The sequence below is a fragment of the Dama dama genome, chromosome 7 (genome assembly GCF_033118175.1).
Source record: "Dama dama isolate Ldn47 chromosome 7, ASM3311817v1, whole genome shotgun sequence".
NCBI lineage: Eukaryota > Metazoa > Chordata > Mammalia > Artiodactyla > Cervidae > Dama > Dama dama.
This window is the reverse complement of record NC_083687.1, coordinates 49,357,597-49,385,513: the sequence shown is the minus strand read 5'-3', so window position 1 is coordinate 49,385,513 and position 27,917 is coordinate 49,357,597. Positions and strand designations below refer to the sequence as shown.

Genomic DNA, 27,917 nt, shown 5'->3' with positions numbered 1-27,917 from the left:
ATTTGGTCAAGGAATTAGCTTTATTTCTTTGTGTTAAATTAAGAAGAACACCCAGCACTCGCTGGATTTGAATTTTTCACGTCAGGTGATTGTTGAATTTAAACCTCACTTCTAATGCTCATGCTGTGAGTTTATATGGAAACTTACTTTATGCCTGGAAATTAAGGATGCATAATTTAGGAAATCATAAGCTTTTGGTCTTGAAAGAAATTCCTTCATTTATAGATATGAAGGAAGCTGAAATTCAAAGAAGATAGGTCCCTTACTAAGATCATGCAAGCACCCGATGGAAGAATAACAAGAATACAGATTTCTTGAATTTTTTTGCCTGGTAGCTTTTGCCTTGTATCACTCTTTACGTGCTTGTCTGTGTGTGCGTGTGCAGTTGTGCAACAAGAAGTGAAGAAGGCACATGGGTCTGCTGGGAGGAAGTACCACTTCTTTCTTACGATGTTGAGGTATGTTTCTTTCAACACCCTCTCTGATTTCCCTTCCACAGCTGAAAAATACCAAGATCGAGGTTCTGGAAGAGGAGCTCAGGCTGGCCCGAGACGCCAACTCTGAGAACTGCAATAAGAACAAATTCCTGGATCAGAACCTGCAGAAATACCAGGCCGAGTGCTCCCAGTTCAAAGCTAAGCTCGTGAGCCTGGAGGAGCTGAAGAGACAGGCTGAGCTGGACGGCAAGTCGGCCAAGCAAAACCTAGACAAGTGCTACGGGCAGATCAAGGAACTCAACGAGAAGATCACCCGGCTGACGTACGAGATCGAGGATGAGAAGCGCAGGAGAAAGGCCGTGGAGGACAGGTTTGACCAGCAGAAGAGCGACTACGACCAGCTGCAGAAAGCACGGCAGAACGAGAAGGAGAGCCTCGGCTGGCAGAAGATGGAGTCTGAGAAGGCCATCAAAGAGAAGGAGTTCGAGATAGAGAGGTTGAGAGTGCTGCTGCAAGAGGAGGGTGCCCGGAAGAGAGAATACGAAAATGAGCTGGCAAAGGTAAGAAACCACTATAATGAGGAGATGAGTAATTTAAGGAACAAGTATGAAACAGAGATTAACATCACCAAGACTACCATCAAAGAGATATCCATGCAGAAAGAGGATGATTCCAAAAACCTCCGGAACCAGCTCGATAGACTCTCGAGGGAGAACCGAGACCTGAAGGAGGAGATCGTCCGCCTCAACGACAGCATCCTGCAGACCACGGAGCAGCGGAGGCGGGCCGAGGAGGACGCCCTGCAGCAGAAGGCCTGCGGCTCGGAGGTGCTGCAGAAGAAGCAGCACCTGGAGATAGAGCTGAAGCAGGTCATCCAGCAGCGCTCCGAGGACAACGCCAGGCACAAGCAGTCCCTGGAGGAGGCGGCCAAGACCATCCAGGACAAAAACAAGGAGATCGAAAGACTCAAAGCTGAGTTCCAGGAGGAGGCCAAGCGCCGCTGGGAATATGAGAGTGAACTGGCTAAGGTAAGGGCCAATTACGACGAGGAAATCATCAGCTTAAAGAACCAGTTTGAGACGGAGATCAACATCACCAAGACGACCATCCACCAGCTCACCCTGCAGAAGGAAGAGGACACCGGCGGCTACCGGGCCCAGATAGACACCCTCACCAGGGAAAACCGCAGCCTCTCGGAAGAGGTCAAGAGGCTGAAGAACACTCTGGCCCAGACCACGGAGACCCTCAGGAGGGTCGAAGAGAACGTCCAACAGCAGAAGGCCACCGGCTCGGAGATGTCGCAGCGGAAACAGCAGCTGGAGATTGAGCTGAGGCAGGTGACACAGATGCGGACGGAAGAGAGTGCCCGGTACAAGCAGTCTCTGGACGACGCTGCCAAGACAATCCAGGACAAAAACAAGGAGATTGACAGGTTGAAGCAGCTGATCGAGACGGAAACCAGCCAGAGGAAGTGCCTGGAGGATGAAAACGCCAGGCTGCAGAGGGCCCAGGGCGAACTGCAGAAAGCTCACAGCAGTGCCACGGAGACCATCAGCAAGCTGAAGGTGCAAGAACAGGAGCTGCTGCGCCTGAGGCTGGACTATGAGCGGGTGTCCCAGGAGAGGACCGTCCGGGACCAGGACATCGCTCGCTTCCAGACCTCCCTGAAGGAGCTGCAGCTGCAGAAGCAGAAGGCGGAGGAGGAGCTGGCCAGGCTGAAGAGGGCGGCCTCCGAGGACTCCTCCAAGAGGAAGAAGCTGGAGGAGGAGCTGGAGGGCCTGCGGAGGACCCTGAAGGAGCAGGCGATCAAGGTCACCAGCCTGACCCAGCAGCTGGAGCAGGCGTCCATCGTGAAGAAGCGGAGCGAGGATGAGTTGCGGCAGCAGCGGGACACGCTGGACGGCCACCTGCGGGAGAAACAGAGGACCCAGGACGAGCTGCGGAGGCTGGCCTCTGAGGCTGAGGCCCTGCGGCGGCAGCTGCTCCAGGAGCAGGAGAGCATCAGGCAGGCGCAGGTGCGCAACGAGCACTTCCAGAAGGCCATCGAGGACAAGAGCCGCAGCCTGAACGAGAGCAAGATCGAGATCGAGCGGCTGCAGTCGTTGACCGAGAGCCTCACCAAGGAGCACCTGATGCTGGAGGAGGAGCTCCGCCAGCTGCGGCTGGAGTACGACGACCTCCGGCGGGGCCGCAGCGAGGCCGACCTCGACAAGAACGCCACCATCGCGGAGCTCCGGAGCCAGCTGCAGATCAGCAACAACCGCACGCTGGAGCTGCAGGGCCTGATTAACGATTTACAGAGAGAGAGGGAAAACTTGAGACAGGAAATTGAGAGATTCCAAAAGCAGGCCTTAGAGGTATTCACAAATATTTGATCGCTGCTTGTTGCCGCTCCACTAATCCCCACCGCGGTCCTCTCCGCCGGGCTGGAGGCTTGCAGCCCTCTCACGTTTTCTCTTTGCCGCTGTCTGTCCTCATCAGACCCGCGGTGGAGTGATTGCGGTGCGGTTGGCCTGTCTCTTCTCTCACCGGTTTTCTCTGTGTAACCCACGCTGGCTCCGCCTTTAGAACCTCCGCCGGGGGTAAGACCTGACATCACTTCCTCTCGATGTGCCACTCTGTTTTTGAGAAGACGGCTCTTACCTTGTGAGCTGTGACCTACGTTTGTAGTTAAAATCTTCCTAAGTAAAAGCCACGTTAAAGGGGCTTTTTGAGCCACGTTAAATTGCACGCTTTCTGCACAATTTTTAAATCACTTTTTTTTTGCTTGCTTCTCATGATTTTTCTGCATGCATTATTCTGTGCTCTTTTCATCCTGGCCCTAATATGTTTCTTTTTGTTTGGCTTCTCTTTTAACCCCTAATTTTAACACTTCTTTAACCTCTAACACGTTTGACTTCTGTAAACAATATTTGTGTGGGGCTGGGGGTGGGGGGTGGGTATGTCCATAGATACGTGTAGCTTTATTAAACACGTCATTATAGCTGTGACAGGTGGCATGTAGGTACAGCAGGTGTGATAACCTGGAACAAAATTCGCCATATTTGTTCAAACCATAATTACTATTAAGAGTAAACCAGGTCTACAACTGCTTGTATCTCCTATGGAAAAGTATAGTAAGTATAGAAGCCATTTATCAAAGTGGCAACGTATATGTACAGATTTTTTTTTTTCCATGAACTTGTAAGATAAAATAACAGTACAACTAAGGAAAGACGGAAAGGGCAAATAAGTAACTATATGTTGTAAAAATATAGGAAAAGAGGTGAAATGGTGATAGTCCTATGATACGATGAAATCTTTTTTTTTTCCATTTCTTTCTCTTTGCATTCTAGGCATCTAATAGGATTCAGGAGTCCAAGAGTCAATGCACTCAGGTGGTGCAGGAGAGGGAGGGCCTGCTGGTGAAAATCAAAGTCCTGGAACAAGACAAGGCCAGGCTGCAGAGGCTGGAGGAGGAGCTGAGTCGCGCCAAAACGACCCTGGAGGCGGAAAGCCGGGTGAAGCAGCGCCTGGAGTGCGAGAAACAGCAGATCCAGAATGACCTGAACCAGTGGAAGACGCAGTACTCCCGCAAGGAGGAGGCCATCAGGAAGATCGAGTCGGAGCGAGAGAAGAGCGAGAGAGAGAAGAACAGCCTCCGGAGCGAGATCGAAAGGCTGCAGGCGGAGATCAAGCGGATCGAGGAGCGGTGCCGGCGGAAGCTGGAGGACTCCAGCCGGGAGACGCAGTCCCAGCTGGAGACGGAGCGCTGCCGGCTGCAGAGGGAGATCGACAGGCTCAAGCAGCGCCCCTACGGGTCCCACCGCGAGACCCAGACCGAGTACGAGTGGTCCGTGGACTCCTCCAAGCTGGTGTTCGACGGCCTGAGGAAGAAGGTGACGGCCATGCAACTCTATGAGTGCCAGCTGATCGACAAGGCGACCCTGGACAAGCTGCTGAAGGGGAAGAAGTCCGTGGAGGAAGTCGCTTCTGAGATCCAGCCTTTCCTCCGGGGAGCGGGAGCCATCGCTGGGGCGTCCGCTTCCCCGAAGGAGAAGTACTCCTTGGTGGAGGCCAAGAGAAAGAAGTTGATCACCCCGGAATCCACAGTCATGCTCCTGGAAGCCCAGGCGGCCACGGGCGGCATAATCGATCCCCACAGGAACGAGAAGCTGACGGTAGACAACGCCATAGCACGGGACCTCATCGACTTCGATGACCGGCAGCAGATATACACAGCGGAGAAGGCCATCACCGGCTTCGATGACCCGTTTTCCGGCAAGACCGTGTCTGTGTCAGAGGCCATCAAGAAAAATCTGATTGATCGAGAGACCGGAATGCGTCTGCTGGAAGCCCAGATCGCTTCGGGGGGCGTGGTGGACCCCGTGAACAGCGTCTTTTTGCCGAAAGATGTGGCCTTGGCCCGCGGGCTGATTGACAGAGATCTGTATCGTTCCCTGAACGACCCCCGGGATAGTCAGAAGAACTTCGTGGATCCAATCACCAAAAAGAAGGTCAGTTACATGCAGCTGAGGGAGCGGTGCAGAATCGAACCACACACTGGACTGCTCCTGCTGTCAGTACAGAAAAGAAGCATGTCCTTCCAAGGAATCAGACAGCCCGTGACCGTCTCCGAGCTGGTCGACTCTGGCATATTGAGACCGTCCACTGTCAATGAACTGGAGTCGGGTCAGATTTCTTACGACGAGGTTGGTGAGAGAATTAAGGACTTCCTCCAGGGTTCAAGCTGCATTGCGGGCATCTACAATGAGACCACGAAACAGAAGCTTGGCATCTACGAGGCCATGAAAATTGGTTTGGTCCGCCCCGGCACCGCCCTGGAGCTGCTGGAAGCACAGGCAGCGACTGGCTTCATCGTGGATCCCGTGAGCAACTTGAGGTTACCGGTGGAGGAAGCCTACAAACGGGGCCTGGTTGGCATTGAGTTCAAGGAGAAGCTCCTGTCTGCGGAACGAGCCGTCACCGGGTACAATGACCCTGAAACAGGAAACATCATCTCCTTGTTCCAAGCCATGAACAAGGAGCTCATCGAAAAGGGCCATGGCATCCGCCTGCTGGAAGCGCAGATTGCAACCGGTGGGATCATCGACCCGAAGGAGAGTCATCGTCTGCCCGTCGACATCGCCTACAAGAGGGGCTACTTCAATGAGGAGCTCAGCGAGATTCTCTCGGATCCAAGTGACGATACCAAAGGCTTCTTTGACCCGAACACTGAAGAAAACCTTACGTATCTTCAGCTGAAAGAAAGATGCATCAAAGACGAAGAAACTGGCCTCTGTCTCCTGCCCCTGAAAGAGAAGAAGAAACAGGTGCAGACCTCCCAGAAGAACACCCTCAGGAAGCGCAGAGTGGTCATCGTGGACCCGGAAACCAACAAGGAGATGTCCGTGCAGGAGGCCTACAAGAAGGGCCTCATAGATTATGACACCTTCAAAGAACTGTGTGAGCAGGAGTGCGAGTGGGAGGAAATAACCATCACCGGCTCTGACGGCTCCACTCGGGTGGTCCTGGTGGACAGGAAGACGGGCAGTCAGTACGACATCCAAGACACGATCGACAAGGGCCTCATTGACAGGAAGTTCTTCGACCAGTACCGGTCCGGCAGCCTCAGCCTCACTCAGTTCGCCGATATGATCTCCTTGAAGAACGGCGTGGGCAGTAGCAGCGGCACCGGGGGCGGCCTCAGCGATGATGTCTTTGGCGGCTCCCGACACGAGACCGTCAGTAAGATCTCCACCATCTCCAGCGTCAGGAATTTAACCATCAGGAGCAGCTCCCTGTCCGAGCCCCTGGAAGAGTCCAGCCCCATCGCAGCCATCTTCGACACGGAAAACCTGGAAAAGATCTCCATTTCGGAAGGGATAGAGCGGGGCATTGTTGACAGCATCAGTGGGCAGCGGCTCTTGGAGGCTCAGGCCTGCACGGGCGGCATCATCCACCCAACCACGGGCCAGAAGCTATCTCTCCAGGATGCGGTCTCCCAGGGCCTGATTGACCAGGATATGGCCACCAGGCTGAAGCCCGCTCAGAAAGCCTTCATTGGCTTTGAAGGAGTGAAGGGCAAGAAGAAGATGTCGGCGGCAGAGGCCGTGAAGGAAAAGTGGCTTCCCTACGAGGCTGGCCAGCGCTTCCTGGAGTTCCAGTACCTCACGGGGGGCCTGGTGGACCCCGAAGTACAAGGGAGGATAAGCACGGAGGAGGCCATCAGGAAGGGGTACATCGACGGCCGGGCAGCTCAGAGGCTGCAGGACACCAGCACCTACGGCAAGATCCTGACCTGCCCCAAAACCAAGCTGAAAATATCCTACAAGGATGCCATCAACCGCTCCATGGTGGAAGACGTCACTGGCCTGCGCCTGCTGGAGGCCGCCTCTGTGTCCTCCAAGGGCTTGCCTAGCCCCTACAACATGTCCTCTGCCCCGGGCTCCCGCTCCGGCTCCCGCTCCGGCTCCCGCTCTGGGTCCCGCTCCGGCTCCCGCTCGGGGTCCCGGAGAGGAAGCTTCGATGCCACAGGGAACTCCTCCTACTCTTACTCCTACTCCTTTAGCAGCAGCTCGATCGGGCACTAATGATCAGTGGGAAAGGTGGCTAGACCTTGGAGCTCATTTATATGAATTTTCACTGTATTCAATCATAGAAAAAGCAAACCTCGTGCTTGCGGGATAGTGATAGAACTTTTTAGGCTTAAGGAAACATAGCCAAGGGGAGGGGGGGCGGAAATACGTAGTAGAGGCTGTTCTGGCTTTTTATCTTCTTAGCTCGTCTGAACTAATGTAATACACTGGATATAGTATCTATGAAGTAGTAGTTGGTTATAAGGATAGCACAGATTGAATCTAGAGTTTCTTTCCTCTCTTCTGTGTTTAGATTTTTGATCACTGCTTCTTGAACATCTTTTGGCCAATAACCCAGATTTCTATGCTTGGAGATGAAAATAAAATTGATCTTACAGTCATCAGTCTGCTTCTCATCTAAATATATCTATTTTATGTATTAGGAAGAAATTACCCTACTCCCCCCCACCCCACCCCAAAAAAAGAACCCCTCTGAAACCCAAACGTTAGGGATAAGTCTCCTTGGATTGCATGACCCATGATCCCATATACTCTTCAATGTTCCTGTTTGGTTTGGTATTAGTTTGACTGTATGTGCATGATAGTAACAATCTTTGCTTTTCTTCTCTCAAAGTTTCCTGTTTATTTTGCTTGTCATTGTCTATGTACTTTTAAAAGGTGTCTTTATGAAGTTTGCTATTCCAGCAATAAAGTTTTAAATGTTTGAAATTTTTGCGTTTTGATTTCATAATATGTTCATACACACAAGAGCACTTAGCAGAAGCTTTCTGTTTATTGTAAAATACGTCTAAAATTGTTTACCAAGTACCTATTAGGCTCCCCCAGTGGCTCAGATGGTAAAGACTCTGCCTGCAGTGCAGGAGACCCAGATTCAATATGAAAGACCATTAAAAAGCTGCTTTAGTTCTGAATTCTTGTTAGAAGTTGGTCTTCTGAAGGTAGTTTTTTCAACATTTCTGTACTAGGTAGCGTCTTGGAAAGAAGCCTGTGTAAAGAGACCAGGTCAGAGGTCTGCACATACTTCTGGTTTATTCTGGGCAGTGAATAGCATAGGCTAATTCACGGTTATACCCTTTAAAAACATGAAGTGGCTAAGATTCCATTTTGGGTAGCCTTAAACTACATGGTTGCATTTTTGTCCCCTAAGAGGAAAGAATTGATTTTGAATCTGTGAAACGGATTCCAGAAGAGTTCTTGGTTCTCTGTTGAAGCCTATTCTTCAGATCAAAGAAAACTAGTTCTATCACATTAGGGGCCCTACGGTTATGACCTCATTTAAACTTAACACTTAATTTACTCTGTAAACACCTTGTCTCCAAATACAGTCACGTTGGAGGTTTTGGCTTCAACCTATGAATTTTGGAGGGGACACAATTGAGTCCATCCTGAAGGCCTAACCTAGAACAGGGGTCAGGAGACCTCTTTAGGAAATGGTAATGAACAGAGCATCCGGAAGCAGTGTAAAGGAGTTCTTTGGGTTGAAATGTCACACCCGCTCCAAGCTGCTGCCAGAGCTGCATTAAGTTCTGAGCTGAGAGGGTCGGGTCCTGGAGAGTGGACATACTTGACCTGGGCTGAGGTTTGATCTGGTTCACATACGCTGTACATCCACAGGAAAGGGAAATTTTCAATGACCGTCATCACTTCACATCCAGAAATAGCCTCACATTTTCCAGGAGACTTGTTAAACTATGTAAATGCAAATGAAAAGGATGCTGTGGGCCGAGTGTGAATAGAGTTCTTCTTACAGCACATCCACTTGCAGCTACGGGACTATTTCCATATTATTAACTTTATTTGTGTGTGTGTGTGTGTGTGTGAGAGAGAGAGAGAACTCTGCTATTTACCTTTGAAAATAGTTGTTCACAAAAGTATCCTCCACTGTTTCTTTGCCTCATGGAAACAAGTGCAAAGGAAAGCAAAGATTTGGCATCAGGCTTGGGGAAAAGAAAAAAATAAAGAAGGATTAGATTGTAGGAGTTATTAAAACTATCTGGGGAAACCAAAAGGGCTGATAAAGTGAACGTGGGTTAAACAAAAGAGGAAAGTACTTGAGGGCTAACAGGATGTGTCAGAGAGACAGGTGGTTATAGTGGTTTCCACTGGCCAAACTTGGGACCATTTGAGCCTCAATAAAAATTATGATGGTGAAAAAAAAAAAAAAAGGCCAGATTACTCACAGGATATAAATGGACATTGATTATTAATGGCCTGAATCAATATGACAAGTTCTCCTTATCCTTTAGTAAATGCCTCCTGCATTGCTCACTTATGTTGACAGCATCATTATGACTGTCAATTATCAATGATTTACTTATTCAAAAGAAGTCCATGGAACCATGGGAGAATTTTTAATTATTTATTTAAATTGATTATTTAATTATTGATTTACCCAACTTAGTTTTCTCAAAAATATCAATATTTTGTATTGGTTATAATTTCTGCAAATACATTTCTGCTTAAAGACTAGAATTATGGTAATGGAGTATGTAATAATGAATTTTAAAATCCTTAATAATTTTAAAAACCTGGATTTCATAGTGAAACAACAGAGAAAAATGAAGGTGTGGTAAGAATGGCAGCTAATAAATGTAGGAGCCAAGATAGAGAATCATCGTTTATAACTGCTGATGTAATCAGATTCAGGGAAGGATTGTGTGAGTGTTGAGAATAGGAAGTTCATATGGCTTCAGAATATCATCCTTCAGGTTACTTACCAAATACCAAAAGGAAAATGTACAGTTACATTTCTGAAATGTAGAAATGGAGTGATGCCCCACCCCTACCAAGTGATCAAATTTAGCTTTACTAACAGCAGGGAAATCTATGTGTCCTTTATAAAGTGTAATAAAGAGGTACACACATCTAACAAAAAATGCTTAAACTGAATCTAATCATAAAGGAAAAAAATCTGAAAAATCCAGAAAGAGGAATGTTCTACAAGATGACTGAGTCCTGACGAAATTCAATGACTTAATTTGGACATACTGGTTGGGGAAATGAGATCCCTACTGGCCATTGTGTGTGTGTGTGTTAGTCACTCAGCTGCGTTCGACTCTGCGACTCCATGGACTTTAGCCCGCCAGGCTCCTCTGTCCATGGAATCTTGTAGGCAAGAATACTGGAATGGGTTGCCATTTCCTTCTTCCACGGATCTCCCCCACCCGGGGATCAAACAGATTCTTTACTGTCTGAACCACTGTAGTGCAGCTTAAAAAATAAAAATTAAAAAGGAAAGTGAGGGAAGCTTTTCTGGAATAGCTCATGGTTTGAAAAAAATGATGAAATGGTTTATAAAAGGAATTTGGGGGACAACTGGAGAGATAGATATGAATATTACTATATATTATTAATTCTCTTGGGTTTGATCATATATTGTGCTTATGTAGGAGAATGTCCTTACTTTTTTTTTTCTAAATTTTAAAAAAATCTTGGCCATACCTCCTGGCATACAGGGTGTCTTAATTCCCCGACCAAAGACGGAACCCCGGCCCCCTGCAGTGGAAGCACCAGAGTCTTATTATTAATCACTGGACCGCCAGGAAAGTTCCCTCAGTTGTTCTTAGGAGATGCATAGGGCAGGCAGCAAAAATCAGTGTGCGGGGCCGTGTGTACCGAGAGAGTGGGAGAAAGGCCAAATATTAGCAATTAATAAGTGGAGGACGGCTACGGGAATGTTCATTGTACAATTCTTTAAAACTTACCTGTTGATGTAAGCCTTTTTTTTTTTTTTTAAATGGGGAGGGGGGTTGTTGATTGGATAACACCGTTCGGGGAAGGCCAAGGGCAAATGCATACACAGTGAGTGAAAGTCACTCAGTCCTGTCAGACTCTTTGGGACCCCAAGGACTGTAGAGCCTGCCAGGCTCCTCGGTCCATGGAATTCTCCAGGCAAGAATATGGAGTGGGCAGCCATGCCCTCCTCCAGGGGATCTTCCTGACAGGGTCGAACCCGGGTCTCCCGCACTGCAGGCGGATTCTTTACCGTCTGAGCCCTCAAGGAAGCCCAACGCATCCAGAAACCCGGCAAAAACAGCCACTTCAGGGAAAAGCCGGAAGAGACCTCTCAAACGCACCCACCCTTCCCGGGCTGCTTCCCTATTGGCGGTTCCAGTCACGTGGCGGCGTGGCCCTGCCCCCGCCCCAGAAGCCCGCGCGCGCGCGCCGCCCGCAGTCCAGCAGCTTCTTCCGGGATCGCGCACTGGCGGCGGAAGCCATGGAGGCCGATCCTCCCCCGATGGAGGAGCGCAGGCGGCTGCGGGAGGAGCTGAGCGAGTTCGTGGAGAGCTGCCGCCGGACGCTGGAGGAGATGACGGCGTCGCTGGGCTGGAGCCTTGACCGTCTGGAGCCGGGGGAGGAGGCGGCGGCGGCTGAGGTGAGAGGCCCGCGGGGCCGTGGGCGGCGGGCAGGGCGCGGCGTCTGCAGGGCCGAGGGGGGCGCGCGGGACTCGGGGGCTGCAGCCTCCCGGGAGCTCGCACCGCTCCCGGGGAAGCAGAGGAATCGCGGCGGGGCTACAATGAGATAAGCGGGCGGGCCTGGGGTGCTGCTTGGCGGCTTGCCGTGTCCTCCGCGCGTGGATACCGCTTTGGCACCAGGTTCGGGGTCGGGAGAACTGGGGAGTTGATGGGAAACAGTGGAAACAGTGACAGACTTTATTTTGGGGTGCTTCAAAATCACTGCAGACGTTGACTGCTGCCATGAAATTAAAAGACGCTTGCTCCTTGGAAGAAAAGCTATGGCCAACCTAGACAGCATGTTAAAAAGCAAAGACTTTGCCAACAAAGGTCCGTCTAGTCAAAGCTATGGTTTTTCCAGTAGTCATGTATGAATGTGAGAGTTGAACCATAAAGACAGCTGAGTGCCGAAGAATTGATGCTTTTGAACTGTGGTGTTGAAGACTCTTGAGAGTTCCTTGGACTGCAGGGAGATCCAATCAGTCCATCCTAAAGGAAATCAGTCCTGAATATTCATTGGAAGGACTGATGTTGAAGCTGAAGCTCCAAAACTTTGGCCACCTGATGCGAAGAACTGACTCATTGGAAAAGACCCTGATGCTGGGAAAGATTGAAGGCGGGAGGAGAAGGGGACGGAAAACAGAGGATGAGATGGTTGGATGGCATTACTGAGTCAGTGGACATGACTTTGCGTCAACTCTGGGAGTTGGTGATGGACAGGAAGGCCTGGTGTGCTGCAGTCCATGGGGTGGCAAAGAGTTGGACACAACTGAGGGACTGAACTGAACTCAAGCAGGTTCCATGTCGGGAGAACTGGGGAGTTGCAGGTCGCCTTCCTCTGCCACAAGATAGTGCATTTCTGACGGCACTGGCAGCATTCCAGGACTGTTAAAGGAGTCGGTACCTGCAGCTCTCCTGGATGTTAGGATTGCTTTGGGAAGAGATGTAGGCAAGTGTGTTAGGGTCAGCAATCTGATCTTTTTTTTTGTTTTTTAAATTATGTACTCATTTGGCTGCAGCGGGTCCTAGTTGGCGGCACGCAAGCTCTTAGTTGCAGCATGTGGGATCTAGTTCCCAAGCCAGGGATCGAACCCAGGCCGCCTGAATTGGGAGCACAGAGTCTTAGCCATGGGGATGACCAGGGAAGTCCCCAGATTTTTTTTTTTTAATGAGGTGAAAGGAAGTGCTCAGGTGGCATCATACTTTATGAGGCCTACTATGCTTTACGGGTTTATCATTTTTTAAAAAAACCCTTTCATTGTTCGGAGGTATAGTTGAAGCTGTGAATTCCATTGAGCAGAGCCTCCCAGGCCTTTCCACGTCACTGTGCACCCAGCAATGTAGTAAATTTAGATTTCTTTTATTAACAGTTAAGTAGCTCTTTGTTTATGCCACTTACTATATATTATCTTCTTTAATACTCATAATGACCTTTTGAGGTAGGTACCCTCAGCCACCTTTTACAGATGAGAAAACGAACCGAGAGAGGTAAGCATTCATCCCAGGACTCATTGCTGTTGAGTGGTAGTCAGGCTGTGAACCCGGGCATTCTGCCCCTGAGAGTGCCTCTCTAAAACTCCGCTCTAAAAGTGCAGAATTCTTGGGAGTTCTGCAGTGGTCCAGTGGCTAAGGCTGCCTTCCAGTGCAGGGGACATAAGTTCAATCTCTGGGTGGGGAACTAAGGTTTCACATGCTGTGGAGTGTGGCCAGAAGTTAAAAATAAAATTCTGAAATTCTGATAATCAGTTGTGGGTGTGCATCACATGTTTGCAAAACCAACACCTGATTGATATTCAGGAGAGTGACCGGCATAAACATCCTGGAAAGTGGCATTGATAATTCCTAGACCACGTGCAGTACAGAAAGGCAGTGAAGGTTCACTTCTCTGCTGGAATGCTTTCATCCTGTAATTGAGTGAACAGCAGTCAGTTTCTGCCCTCCAATGACTGGTGGTGGTGAGGGGGAATACGGAGTAGCCACTGTGTGTTACAACGTGAAAAAGTCTGTGAAGGGTGAGTCCGAATTGCTGTGCGTGCGGCTGTGGGGGTGGATGGCCAAGACTTCCTTTGTAAAGTGAATTCTAAACTGACCAATGAAAGGAGCTAAATTAACTAGGCGCAGCACAGAGAAAGCATCAACAGCATGGGTAGAAATCCAGAGATAAGGCTGTGCACAGATCAGGGAACCTCTGAAAGTTAAGCTTAGGTAAGAGCTTGGGATGTGGGGGGAGAGGGGGATGGTGGTCGGTAGGGGCCAGAGCTTAAAGGTCCTTGGACCAACTGTGTTAAAGAATGTGTGTGTATATATATATATTTTTTTTTTTTTTTTCTCTTAATGAGAAGAGTAGGGGGAGACATGAAAATACTTGAAGCCAAAGTGTTAGTTGCTCAGGCAACTAAATTTTAATTTAATAAAGTTATAGTTGCTTATGTTTATTGACTGTGTGCCGTTTACCAGGCCCTGTCTGAATTGCTTTATGTGTATGAATTCAGGTATAGTTTATTTAATCTTTACAGTAACTCTGTGTGAGTAGTCCTGCCATTAGACCCATTTTATAGGTGAAGAAACTGAGAGAAAGGAAGGCTCCTGACCGTGACTGAGTTGGTACAGTCATTAAGTGGCAGGCCTCGGATGCACACTCGCTCGGTGTGGAGAACGGAGGCGGGGGAGGGGTTGGGAGGGGCTGGTGTTACCTCAGACGAAGACGGTGTCCTGCAGGGGCTGGGACAGGGCGCAGGGGTTATATGTAAGGACCTCCGAGTTCCTCAGAGGGAGATGGTCGGTGAGGTGGTCCAGGCAGTGAGCATACCTACATCTTTGAGGAGGTGGGCTTTGAAGGGTTGGAGGGGGACATAGGCTAGAAGGGGTAAAGAGAACCAGGGAGGTTATTTTTTAACGTGTACGTACACTTACACGGGAAGTGGGGTGGAGAGGCTTACAGAAGAGGATATAAAAACATTTAATGGTATAGTTATTTCTTGAAAAAAATGATGTACCCTTTCCTTTGCTTCTGTTTGATCTTTATAGGATGAAGTTGCGATATGCCCGTATGATTCCAATCACCACATGCCTAAGTCGTCTTTAGCAAAGCACATGGTGTCTTGTAGATTGAGGAAACTGGGCTACACCAAAGAGGAAGAGGTACCATATATTTATTATGTATATGTCGTGTGATTCATGCATTAATAAATCCTCACAGTATTTGGAAGGCGTAGTGTGAGGTTTTCTGGGAAAATAATAGTCATTTGTGAGGTGCACTGGTATTTGCCTCGTTTTGCAAATGATTGCAAGAAATGCTTAGATGATACTAAACCTATTGTTGGTTTATGTCAAATATTAAAGTAGTCATCTGATACTGGAGGACATTAAGATTTATTTTTTTATTTGTTTTTTTTTACTGTTTAGGATAAAATGTATAATTCTGACTTTTTCTATGAGAATGCGAACATACCTTCAATTACTTTGAGTAAGTATGAAATGTAATTTTTAAATATCTTAGTGAAGCTGTATATATATAGGTACTGATATTTCATTTTTGAATTATCAGAAGAATGGGTTTTGTAAGTTCCTTATGATTGATTAAGAAGGGTATTGCTTATAGTGACACTAGTTTACTCAATTTGAAATTTAGAGACCAGGTTTATAATGCACACCAGAAATCCTCTAGAGTGTCCTACAATAGGGCACATACCTTGCTTCTTGGTTATAACAAAAACCTGGCCACACACGTAAGTTGAAGATAGAGCTGAGTGTGGAAATGTGTTCTGCGTGTTCAGAGATTACATAGAGGTTAAAATCTTGGGCTCTGGAATCAGAATGCCTCATTTAACTAATTTTGTCACTAATAGTGTGTGGCTTTCAGTAAGGTAATTAACCGATTTTTTTGCCTAAATTTCTTTGTAAAATAGGAATGACGCTCATAACACCTGTAAGGAGGATTAAATATCGCATACGTTGTATGGTTAGAATACTGCCTGACACTTAGCTGGGATTCACTAAATGTTAGATATTGGTTGCTAACGTTTGCAGCAGCGATTGCTGCATGCTTGATTATATTAATAGTGTTTTCTGAACTGCTCGAAGTCTGGTTACTTATTGGATTCTGGTGGATTGGAAAGAATTCTGCATTCAGATTACCTCAGCAGCAAGGTGGGTTGTTAAGATTCTGGAAGGTTTCTCAGAGTGCCCAGAAAGCTTGGATTATTGGAACCTAGTTAATAATTCCATTGTGGACACTGATTCATATTGTGTTTATGGATTTTTTTTTGACAGATAAGGACTCACAGTTCCAGATAATTAAACAAGCTAGAGCTGCAGTTGGAAATGATGGTGATTATTATAATCAAAGTAAGTGGTATCATAGTTTGAGCTAATTAGTTAGACTGTCTTTCCTCCATAGCGCATATCACTAATTTTCAAGAGAAATCTTGTGAACACAGTTACATGAAATAGGTTAAGCTTTCCATCTGACATTAGACTAAGTACTTGGTGTCAAATAAATCCCCCTGAGTAGACTGTCTCACTCTGAGATTTCCTTCCTTGTGAGCATTGTTATTGTTGTTAGCTGTTTAGTCACTCAGTCGTGTCTGACTCTTTGAGACTGCACGGATTCTAGCCCACCAGGCTCCTCTGTGAGATTTCCCAGGCAAGAATACTGGAGTGGGTTGCCATTTCCTTCTCCAGGTGATCCTCCCGACCCAGGCCTCAAACCCCCATTTCCTGCATTGCAGGCAGGTTCTTTTCCACCAAGCCACCTGGGAAGGCCCTCTGGAGAATCAGCCCGATGTTACATGTAAGCACGTTGAGGTGCAGTGTGAGAGGAGAGGCTCGGGCTGAAGAAGACCCAGCGCCGTCCCTGCTCCTTGTAGTGAAGCAGGGACAGTGTTACGTGCCATTTCAGAGGGTGGTGGGGGCCTGGTGCCCAGCTTTGCAAGCTGGGGTAAGAGATGCTACCTGGGACTTCACTTTAGCAGAGACAAGCTTAGAATTTTAGGTTTGAGCTTTTAGGAAATTGGAAGAAAACTTCATCCTTCAAAATCATAGAAGTAAGTGGGTAAATGGAATTAATAGATTTCTGACTGTAGGTAGGACATCCAGCCAAACCCCGACTGGCTCCTCTGATAAAGGTTCTCAGTTGTCTTTGAGCTTTCTGAAGGCACATTTCTCTGAGCGCCTAACCTTCTTCTCCCTCATTGATGTTTAGGGTCATGACCCTGTTGTTGTGAGCCAGCGTCTGGGCTGTTCTCCCTCGATCGTGTTGTGACTTTGGAAGGAGGAAGTCTGTTAGTCTCAGTCCACATTATATTGTAGCAGCCAGAAGCATGTTTCTTGTGTTTGCTGTTTTGAAGGATCCATGTAGTTCCAGGTGTTACTCTTTGACAGGGATGTTTGACTCTCATCTTACTCAACGAGATACTGAGCTGTGGTCAGTCAAGCCTTCTTTGGCCCCTCTTCAGTTAAGACGCAGTTAAAAAGTAGAGGATTTTGTTTTTGTGTTTTGGGAGAAGTTACTAGTTTTACCTTTATTTGACCTTAGCTAGTGAGATTTACTGAATTTATTTTATCTACTCCAGCATCTGTTTTTTTCAGATAAGGAAATAAACCCTGTCCAGCAGAGGTGATGAAATTCTGGGGTGCTTGTTCTAAAGTTCCTCCATACTTTTCTATTTTAGAAGAGATTCTTTTTGTTTTTTTTCCAAAACTCTCTTGTGTATTTCATTTCTCTTTGACATCACAGTTGTGATAAGTTAGACAAGTATTTTCTCTTCCATATTAGGTGAAGAAATAGAGGAACACAGAAGTGAGTTAACACTTTTGTGCTTTAATATAAGCTGGATTGAAAACCTAGCTCTGAATTTTGTGGATTTGAACATTGAATTTTGTTCTTTACAAAAGCAAACAATTACTTTAAATGAATAGTTCTTTCAGTAGGTAAAAGGAACTTTGATTTTGGATTTTTGTACTGTCTTAATATTTACTTGTTAAGGACAACTTGTTACGTCATCTATAATCCTCTTTTTAAAACTTTTTTTCATCTTATGTACAGCTCTGCAATTTCTCAATAGAGATGATTTTTTGTGGCCCACTTAGGTCTTAACACATTTAAAACTTTTTACCCCAGGACAAAAGTCTCTTTAATATCTTCTTATTGATGTTTACTTTGAAGGAATGACTAACATGAACAGCTTTACATTTTCCATATAATTAATATTTTGTTCGTTACGTACTAAATTTTAAGTTTCTTGTATTTTCATTTCATTGGTCATATCAGGCCCAAACTCAAAGTATAGAATTCTCAGCCTGTTAATCTTTGTCAAAGCTTGAACAGCCATTAGATCTACTTATTTACTTTCAGATGTAGTTATGTTGGAATAAACAATCGTTTTATATTTCATGATCTTTTCCCTTCAACATTAAAAATTCAAGTTGCCGTACTTGAATTTCATGGCACCTGTGTGGCTGGTGGCCGTGATTTGAACATGAGTGTACCAGGCTAAAGCATCCTAAAGAGATGGGAGATGACGGTTCTAACCCTGATCTTTTCCTCCCACTTGTGAGACTTCAGTGAATCATTTTATCTGTAAGGGCCTCATTTCTGCATCTCGTGTGAGGAAACTGACTTGGTATGAGTTCTTCACAAAATTCTGAATTCGTATCTTTGACACAAGTTAACATTTAATGTTGTTAAATATATTATTTAATGTTAATATTATTAATATTTACTGTTGTGTCTAACATGTTTGAGATGCCCTGTGATGGCCAAAAGGACTAACAGAGAAGGAGAGTTCCAGTTCCTGAGAAAGTAGCTTGGCGTTTCAGTCTGGGTGACGGCAGAGTTCTGGAGCTGGTCAGAGCTGCAGGGTGCACAGTCGTGCGCTGCCGCTGAGCTACCCACCCAGAAATGGGTCGGATGGCAGATTCTGTGTCGTGTCTATTTTACGACAGTTTTTTAAAGCTATTATTTAAAAAAGTACATAGAGGGTCACAGTTAGTATGATGACAGTTCATTCAGATAGATCTCCAAATCATATAGAAACTTGCATTTGAATTTTTACGTTTTGTGGAAATGTAAGCTTCTTTAAGTGTGTTTATCCATTTTTTTTCTTTTGTCAGAAATATCTGTGTTCTGAATGATTTGAATGCCATTTGTTGTTTAACTTTTCCTGTACTTTTTCTTTTTCAGTAATTGGGGTGAGTATAAAGAGGAATTAGGAACCTGAATGTACTCCTTATTTAAAGATATGCAGTATCCTTTTTGCAAATGATATCCTTTTAAAAGTATCATTCAAATTTCTAAACTTTATCTTAATCACTGTCACAACATTATAGTCTTGACTTGGAATTTTAGTTGAATTTCAAAGAATTTAAGTGTCAGGCTTGACCATACAGAAATTTAAGATGAATAAAGAAAACTCCAAAATATTTTAAGGAGGAAGTTACACTTCTTTGTTTACAAAGAACAGGCAAAGGTTTGTGTGGATATTGTTTTAAACTACATCAGTGTTCTTTTCATCTTTGTATTTTTCTTCCAAAATATGTAGCCTATAATCAGATAAATAGGTTTATCAAAGCTAACTCACTTTTATATTATAAACTGAAGTGTTCAAAATCTGGCTGCATAAAGGGGCTTTTCCTAGTGTTTGCCAGAATTATACAGTGAGAGGGATTGACAGTGGGCAACCCCTCCTGCCCATCAATTCCGAACCTTTTACTAGTACAGATTGTTATCCATCACTGTTACTTCAAGACTCGGATTCAGTGTAGCTCTCCTTGTAATTTATAGACCTGTAAAGTCATCTCTTTTCTTGTGTTGTTATCCTTAGTTCATGGTATGCTCTCATTTGAATTTTTGTTTTGCCACTTTTATAAGTATCTGAGAAGAGCTACTGATTTTATATTGTCCTGTGAACCTGAGTGATTACTTCAGGGTAACCTAGCAAACATTAAAAGGATTCCTTTAGTAGCTGGTGTTCTTTGTTTGCATTCATGAATAATGAAGTCTAGAAAGAATCTTTTTAAATTGCTTTATTTACAGTTACATTAATTTTTTATTTCTTTGAGAAAATTTGAATCTCAAAAATTTTCTTCAATGTTTAATACATCATATCAAGGTATTGTATTTACTTTTTTTCATTAATGAGCAGATGATAGAAAGTTCTGTGACTTTGGAGGGGGGGGGCTTGCTGTTGATAACTTTTCTCAGTTAGTTTGGTAAAGCCAACATGCGCGGCTTCTGAAAATTAAGAGAAGTTTTAGTATCTGTCTTTCTCTGGTCTGAGAAAGAGAAAGTTTGGGATTTCTGCCCCTTGGTCCATAGCTCTAAGTCATTGCCCAAATGGGATGTATTTTGACTGAAACATCTCGCTTGGTGTCTCATAAACATTATGTTTTTAACACATTTTTCGTATTTCTGTAATTTATTTTCAAGGGGGCTGTAATGTGTGTTGCCTATTAAAAACATTTTCCTTTACGCTTTATGGGGAAAAGCATATAGAGAGAAAATTAATATCTACTTTTACAGTATGGGGAGCCTTTTAAAAGTTTTTTTTTTTTAATGGGCAAATTGTCTCATGGTTATTACTACCTGCCTTCATGGGATCTATCTCAGCACTGTTGGGGATAATAGCCAACATCCACGTCCATCCTTCCTGTGGATGCAGCATTCAGGATAGAGTCAGTGTTGACCATTATCACACAGGTGGCTGTTGTGTATATTTAGGGATTGCTGTGAAAACAAATGGCTTGTGTTAATTAAGCATCACATTATTACCATGCATGTTTAAAGATAAGTACCATAGATCGTAAATCCACAGAGCTTCATGTATTATTTATCCTTGTGATCTTATTTTTACTCTAGGGGTGTATTCTTCATTGCCTGTTGAAGTTCCCCTGAATCACAAACGGTTTGTTTGTGATCTGACTCAAGCCGATCGTCTTGCCCTCTATGATTTTGTAGTCGAGGAAACAAAGAAAAAACGCTCAGATTCTCAAATTATCGAAAACGACAGTGATCTCTTTGTAGACTTGGCTGCCAAAGTCAATCAAGGTTTGAGATGAATATCTTAGTTTTCTATTTCTTAATTGTTGTTTCATCCTTTAAGTGTTAAGAAGATGATCTGTCAGGCCATTTTGTGTTGGAAAAGGATGGTTTTGTATCATCTGATATTAACATACATGTTAAGGTGTTTACGTAGTACTTGAAATTTTGTTCACTGGTTGTTACATTAAGCATACTTTCGTTCCATAACAATGTTAGATAGGACCGGGCTGTTACTTTAATCTCTGTACTTAAAACACTCTTTACATTCAGCTATTGGCCAGAGAAAAGGAACGATATAGTATATGTGCTGCCAAAGCGAGCACGAGAAAAGGAATGATATAAAACAGTCCATTTATACAACATAGAATTTTTAGAGTGCTACATTAAAATGTGGTAAAATATCAGATGATTATGGTGTTCCTGCCCTCTGATTCATTAGAATTTACAGTTTCTGGTGATGTAATAATTTTATTTTGTTCTTTTATTAGATAATAGTCGAAAAAGTCCAAAATCTTACCTTGAAATCCTGGCAGAAGTGAGAGATTACAAAAGAAGACGCCAGTCCTATAGAGCTAAGAATGTTCACATAACCAAGAAGTCATACACTGAGGTAAGTCATAGATGATTTGTGTAGAGCCTTGTTGAACACAGAGGTTTCCCTTACACAGTCATCGCCTGTCCCGTGGCTTCCACAGTTGCCTAGAGGTTTTCTGAGAGGACGTGGCTCTGGTGGCCACATCTGATTTGTATTTGTCCATCACGTTCAGACCCAGCCTTCACCAGACAAAGGCTCTTCAGGGTACCAAGATCTTAACGTAAAGAGGTTGTGCAGTCTTACAAAAATACTGCTTTGAGAAAGTGATACTGCATCATGCTGAGGACATAGATTTTGACTTTAGACAGTCCCAGGCTTGAGTTTTGATCCTGCAGTTTATCACTGTCTGTTTGACCTGGGCAAATGATATGAGCTTTTTAAGATTCAGATTTTTTTCATTTTATACTAGTACAGACTTTGCAGGGTTATTGTGAGAGGTAATTGAAATAATGCTTATGGACAAAGGAATTTTCAGTAAATAGCTTTTTTTGACAGAAACTTAAGTGTCCTTTTATGTACTCTACTAAACATTTGGGCTTAAGCAGTGTTTTGGTATAAATTATGTGTAACTTACAGTATTATGTATATAATACAATTTAAGTGCATTGCTGCTGCTGCTTCTAAGTCACTTCAGTCGTGTCTGACTCTGTGCAACCCCATAAACGGCAGCCCACCAGGCTCCCCCCATCCCTGGGATTCTCCAGGCAAGAACACTGGAGTGGGCTGCCATTTCCTTCTCCAATGCAGGAAAGTGAAAAGTGAAAGTGAAGTCGCTCAGTCGTGTCCGACTCTTTGCGACCCCATGGACTGCAGCCTACCAGGCTCCTCCATCCATGGGATTTTCCAGGCAAGAGTACTGGAGTGCGGTGCCAGTGCCTTCTCCACTAAGTGCATTAATCCCTGATTTAATTGCTCAGTTGTGTCCCTGACTCTTCGATCCCATGACCTATGGCCCGCCAGGCTCCTCTGTCCATGGGATTTCTCAGACGAGGATACTGGATTGCTGTTTCCTCCTTCAGGGCATCTTCCCAACCCAAGGAGTGAACCCGTCTCCTGCACTGGCAGGCGGGTTCTTTACCACTGAGCCACCAGGAAACCCATCATCTGCATATGGTCTCTGTTTATTTTACCCCCACTCATTCCCTCTCATCCTGCCCCGACAGTTGGTGGTTTGGGAGCAGACCCCTGATGTCTTTGGTCTGTAAAAACGTCCGTGCTTCCCACCCTTTTAGTGATTTCTTGTGTCTCGGTGATCTCCAGCATGCGGATGAGTTGCACTACTGCAGACAGTACAAAGGACTCGCTCGTGTGTGTGCTCCCACATCACCCAGGGCTGACCACGTGCCCCTTCCCTGCGTGTGCACGCTCGCTCTCTGCACGTGGTTTCTAAACTCTCAGGGCTGAGTTAACACGTGTCATGATCGTGTGCCCCTGAGTCCTTGGTGTGTCTGTCGCCCGTTTGTGTTTCCTAAACCGCACACGTCCCACCGTCCACCGCGTCGTAGCTCTCGGGAGATGTCTGATTGATCACGAGCGGTGATGTTTGCGCGTTTCTCGAGCAGCTTTCTCACCTGGCAGTTGGTTCCCCCCCGCCCGCAGGTGATCCGGGATGTGATCAGCGTGCACATGGAGGAGCTGAGCAGCCACTGGCAGGAGGAGCAGGAGAAGGACGCGGACGGGGTGGACAGGTATGTCCTCGTGTCGTCGTGGAAGAGGTCCTCCGCTGAGTCTGTTACCTGTCATGTCCAGCTGGGTTTTGGCACTTCTCAGACCACTCACAGCACACTGATTCATCCGGAGGCTTCCTCCTCTTCCTGTCACCACAGTTGTAAAACATACTCTGCAGAGCTGTGTTTCTTTGCCTTCCTCCTTACTGGAGTGCAAGATGATGCATGTTTATTTGGTCTCTGCTGTAGAATGTTGGGCTCGAGGCTGGTCTGTCGTGGAGACCAGTGGTTGAAACTAGCTGATGACCTTTCTTTCTGCCTCAGGAGCGAAGAAAGACGATCGGCTTCAGTGGACTCAAGGCAGTCTGGGGGGAGCCATGTGGACGGGGAGTGTTCATGGCGTAGACGGGACCGAAGTCGGAGCCCACACAAACGGAAAAGAAATAAGGACAAGGATAGAAGCTGGGACTCCAGGAGAAGGAAGGAGAGGTAAGCCTGGTGGCATGTATCGTTCATTGCTGAGTTGCTTACTTCTGACATGGGGACAGTCCGTCTATCACAGGCCATGCTGAGAAAATGGAGTGTAAGCAACGCGAGGCAGGGGGATACACAGTGTGTGAAGGCCCTTCGCGTGCGTCCTGTCTCAGGGCGGATAGCCACATCTCTGCTGGCGTGGCTGGCTGCCTGCTCGCACCTGGCTTCCTTTTTTATTAACTTTTCTCACCGAGACACAGGAAAGTAATGTCTGGGCAGAAAGCCAGCTGCGTTACAGAGGTGTTTGCCCGGGTCTCTCTTCCGTCCTTCAGTATCTGTCCCCGCCCCCGCTGTTTTCCTGCTGTCATTCTTTCTCTCTCTCACGAATCCCTCAGATAAAGGGCTTTACTAAGGCCCAGGCTTTACGGCAGTCAGCTCTGCCCTTGTTGGGATTCCTGATAGACGTTTGATCACTGGGGAGATATAAAATAATACTGAAATAATCCAGGTTGACACAGGTCTGTTCGTGTATCCCAGCCGCTCAGTGGACCTCTGCCTGGACCTTAACTTGACCAGGCCTGCCCCCAGACTTGTCTGCCCCCACACGCCTGTCCTGGTTCACGGTGACCGGCGTCTGTCCTTCTGAGCCGGAACGTGAGGCCCTGCTCGATGCCATCTCTTGCTCCTTCCCAAATGGTCCTGGCTGCCGTCAGTCCTGTGTGCAGACGGCCCCCCTCATGCTCCGCCCCCTGCCCTGGACGCTGTCCTCTGGTAGTTTTTCTGGCGGTTCTGTCTCTAAGCTGGTCCCGTATGGACCTGGAATCCCTACCCAGCTGCTGGAGTGAGCTTTCACCTCTTAAAACCCTTCAGTGGCCGAAGTCTCATGGTTTAGAACAGCTCTCGAGACCCCCGGGAGCAGGGCACTTGGCTCTCTACCTTGCGTTTTGCGCCTGCCCTGTGATTTCATAATGTCTGCCCTAGCCAGCCTAAGTTCCTCACTATTCCTCGTCCCTGCTGTGCCTCATCCATGCCTTCGCACCTCCTGTTCTGCTGACTGTTTTTTATAAACTCCTCCTTAGCCTTTAAGATGCAGCTTAGCCATTTCCGCGAAGCCTTTTTTTCCCATCTTGTTGCCACTCTACCCAGCACCTGCGATTCATTTAACTTATTTTTCTCTGTCTTAGACTGAGCTCGTTGCAGGCAGGTTTAGTCTCATTTGCACGGTGTTTGTCTAAAAGTAAGCTCTTAAATGGTATCTCTCTAGGACCAGTGGTGATCAGGAATCAGGCTTACTGGTTTACTAATTCTGCTCACCTTGATATCGTTCAGTTCGTAGGTTTAAAGCTAGCTATCAATTCAAATTATGAAGTAGTCTCTTAGTCATCTCTGTTGATCCATTTACTGAAGGATAACCTCTGGTCATTACGTGCACGTTAACTCTTGATTGGCCGTTGGAAACTGTGCTCTCTCACTTTCCCTGGTTGGTTAGTTTTACCTCCTCTTTAAGTAGTTTTTGACATGTCCAATCAGTCCCTATTGATTGATGTATGTTAAATAGCCTCAGAACCTAAACATGGGTGATTTTCCTTCAGTGAGGATAAGTTGAGCGTCAGCAGGAAGTGCTCCTCTTTGAGACCCCCTGAGGTGGGATGCCCTGCAGGGAGCTGAGCTGAGGGCTGGGATGTGGAGCTCAGAGCTCTGAGTTCCTCCTGTGACTCCAGAGTCCTGTTTGACCTGAACTCTCAGGTCATCCACCTTGTACATATATTCAGAGCGTAACTCCAAAGCAGAGCTTAAAAAAAAGAAAAATCCATTTACCTGTATCCTCATCTCAGTTTTGTCCTGTATTTTTAGTGATGCTTTTTTTTCTTTACTTTTTAAAAAAAACTAAAAGAACTGTTTCGTTTTAAATGCATTTTTTAACTTGCTCTGGTTTATATCTGATATAAGTACATTGCTGTGAATTATTATTTTAAAGTTTTGGTCCTTTTTTTTCACCCCTTTCGTTTCAGGGATGGGGAAAGACATCACAGTCATAAAAGAAGAAAGCAAAAAATGTAAAGCCCAGTGTCTATGCACATGTTAATCAGGCCTGTGCCCCGGTAACCAGTATGCTGGTGTCTGTCGTCATTGCTTGCAGTGGGAGCATGTGCTTACGTCGGCTGTTCAGTGCTCACATCATTATTTTTCAATAAATACCTCTCAAACCATGAGTACATGATGATGCTCTAGAGCTTTGTTTTCCTACCTGATTGCCTTCTGTTGCTGATTGTGTTTCATTGTCTTTTTTAAAAATATAATTTATGTATCAAAAAATTCTTTAAAGTGAATATTTAGGCTATGTAACTAATACATAAATGCATTCTTATTGTAATTAAGCTTACAGATAAATTAAAGCTTGCAGATAAGGCTAAACAACCCTTGGAGCACCATCTGTGCTGGCATCACCTGTAGCCACCCAAAGGGTAAGCACTGGTGAACTGTAACAGAGAAAACAACCCAAATATTCATCAGGAGAGGAAGGGCATACTCATGTGATAGAGCAGTGTATCAGACTTGAGGAAATCAACTGTATCATCATGAATAGATCTAAGAGACATGATGCTAAAAGAAGAAAAGCAAGTTTCAGAAACACATCTAAGTTCTGTGTACAAAACAGCAGTGCACATTCTCTGTGACTTCTTATGTGTATGTTAGTCACTCAGTTATGTCTGACTCTTGTGACCCTATGGTTTGAAGCCCGCCAGGCCCTTCTGTCCATGGGGATTCTCCAGGCAAGAATACTGGAGTGGGTTGCCGTTCCCTTCTCCTGGAGAACTTCTCGACCCAGGGATTGAACCTGAATCTCCTGCATTGGCGGGCAGGTATTTTTACCATCTGGCCGCCATATATGTATGTAAATATATTTTTAAAGGTTCAGAAGAACTTCCAAACTCAACAGTGGTTACTTGGGGGAGGAGGTATAGATGGGAGAAAGGATGGGAACCAGGATTGGAAGGTGCAGAGGGAAGTTTAGCTTTATCCATAATTAATTTTGATTATTAATTATCCATGTTAATTTTTTAATAATGTATTTGTGTTTCACTTGTTAATTAAAAATACACTGTCCTTTTTTTTTTTTTTTTGTAAATCAGCTTTATTGAGGAACTGTTTACATAAAATGAAATCCATTCATTTTAAGTTTAAGTTTTGATAGACTTATACCCCCTTCCATGTAACCTTCATCTCAATCAAAATAGAGAATGTCTCTGTCTGCCTCAGTTTCCCTTAGACCCCTTTCCCAGTCAGTTTCTCCACCAGCAGCCCTAGACAAACACGGCCCTGGTTTTTGTTACTGTTGATTAGAAGCATCTTTTCCGGGATTCATAGAAGCGGAATGCTCTGCACCCTCCTCCCTTCCTCTCCACAGGTTGGTCTGAATTGTGTCAGTAGCCTATCCTACTCATATTGTGCTGTATGCTGGATCATTCAGGGGAAAGTTTGGCCTGAAATGTTAAACCTCTCGTACGTGAAGAGCAGTGTCTTGAATCCGGGGAACCCAGGTTAAAGATTCCCCAGTGAGTTCCAGATAGAAATTAAACCTTGATCATTTGAGTCTGTAACTGACAATGTCAGGAAGGTCAACTGTATTTAAATCTGATTGGCTGCTGGGCTCTGGGTGTGGAAGAAGCGCTCTGATTTATAAGGTGGGAATCACCCTACCAGTATGAAGCCCTGTTGGTGCCATTGTATGTAATTTCTAAGTGTGTAAAATTCACGTTTAAAAGTCTTAAAGACTGGAGTTGGCATAATTTTGAGCTATGTGAAATTTCTACTTTTGTAGGTCAGATCCATTTGAATGATCTAGTTTCACATAATATATAATATTGTTTTTTGTTATGATTTCAGTGACTTTACTAACTGGAAGACAGTTTACTGAAGAGTAAAACTGAAAGATATACTTTTAGTGTGAGAGAGATGGGGAGGAAGCGGGGGAGGTGGGACTGGGGAGAAATAGAGTGTGTGTGTGTTAATGGCTTGCCCGATTCACTTGTGTGCAAGAAATGGCCAGGTTTTTGTTCAGGTGACTGCTCATGAGGTGTATCAGTTCTGTAGTCTCCTTGTCTTTGGTTTTAGTGTCAAGATAATGATGGCTGGGAACGTTTGCTTTCTCTCATCTGGGATTGTGAAAAATCTGTATTATTCCTTCTTAGGTGTTTGGTAGAATTTATAAGTGAAGCCATTTGGAACTAGAGTTTTCTTTGTGGCAGTTTTATCTATGAATTTAACAAAATGAATCTATTTCAAGTATCTGTTTCTTCTTGAATAAACTTAAATAGAAAAAAAAATTGCATTAAGGCCAAATTAAGCAGGAGGAAGATAACAAGAGCATAAATTAGTGAAATAGAAAACAGAAAAGCAATACAGAAAGAGAAACGGAAAGCTGGTTTTTCAGAAAGATGAATAAACTTGATAAGCCTCCAGGCTGAAGGATCTGTGGGGGAGGCGGGAGGGGGACGACAAGTGGCTAATACCAAGAATGAAGTGGAGATGTTGCTATAGATTCTACAGACTTTTAAAATGGTGAAAAGGGAATATTATGAACAATATGCCAGTAAATTCAACAATTTAAATGAAATGGGTAAATTCTTTGAAATGCACACTGCCTGCAGTTGGAAGCATAGTGTCTTAA

General features: G+C 45.3%; 2 protein-coding genes across 3 annotated transcripts in view; both read left to right on the top strand.

Annotated features, from left to right (window-relative positions):
• DSP (desmoplakin) overlaps positions 1 to 7,705 on the top strand; it is a 43,840-nt gene extending 36,135 nt beyond the window's left edge. The window contains exons 23-24 of one of the 2 annotated variants that reach the window (XM_061147666.1): positions 500 to 2,794; positions 3,773 to 7,705. In XM_061147666.1, the coding sequence (XP_061003649.1) occupies positions 500 to 2,794; positions 3,773 to 7,009 (5,532 nt within the window). In that variant the 3' untranslated portion in view covers positions 7,010 to 7,705. The remainder of the gene's footprint in view (positions 1 to 499; positions 2,795 to 3,772) is intronic. The other variant, XM_061147667.1, reaches the window with a different exon arrangement.
• A 3,491-nt stretch (positions 7,706 to 11,196) lies between these two features.
• SNRNP48 (small nuclear ribonucleoprotein U11/U12 subunit 48) lies at positions 11,197 to 25,458 on the top strand. Its single transcript, XM_061147665.1, has 9 exons — positions 11,197 to 11,390; positions 14,497 to 14,610; positions 14,875 to 14,935; positions 15,742 to 15,816; positions 20,327 to 20,515; positions 20,998 to 21,119; positions 22,704 to 22,792; positions 23,096 to 23,260; positions 25,258 to 25,458. Exons 1-9 carry the CDS (start codon positions 11,232 to 11,234, stop codon positions 25,304 to 25,306), a joined length of 1,023 nt encoding a protein of 340 aa, XP_061003648.1. The 5' UTR covers positions 11,197 to 11,231; the 3' UTR covers positions 25,307 to 25,458.
• Positions 25,459 to 27,917: the final 2,459 nt, after the last annotated feature.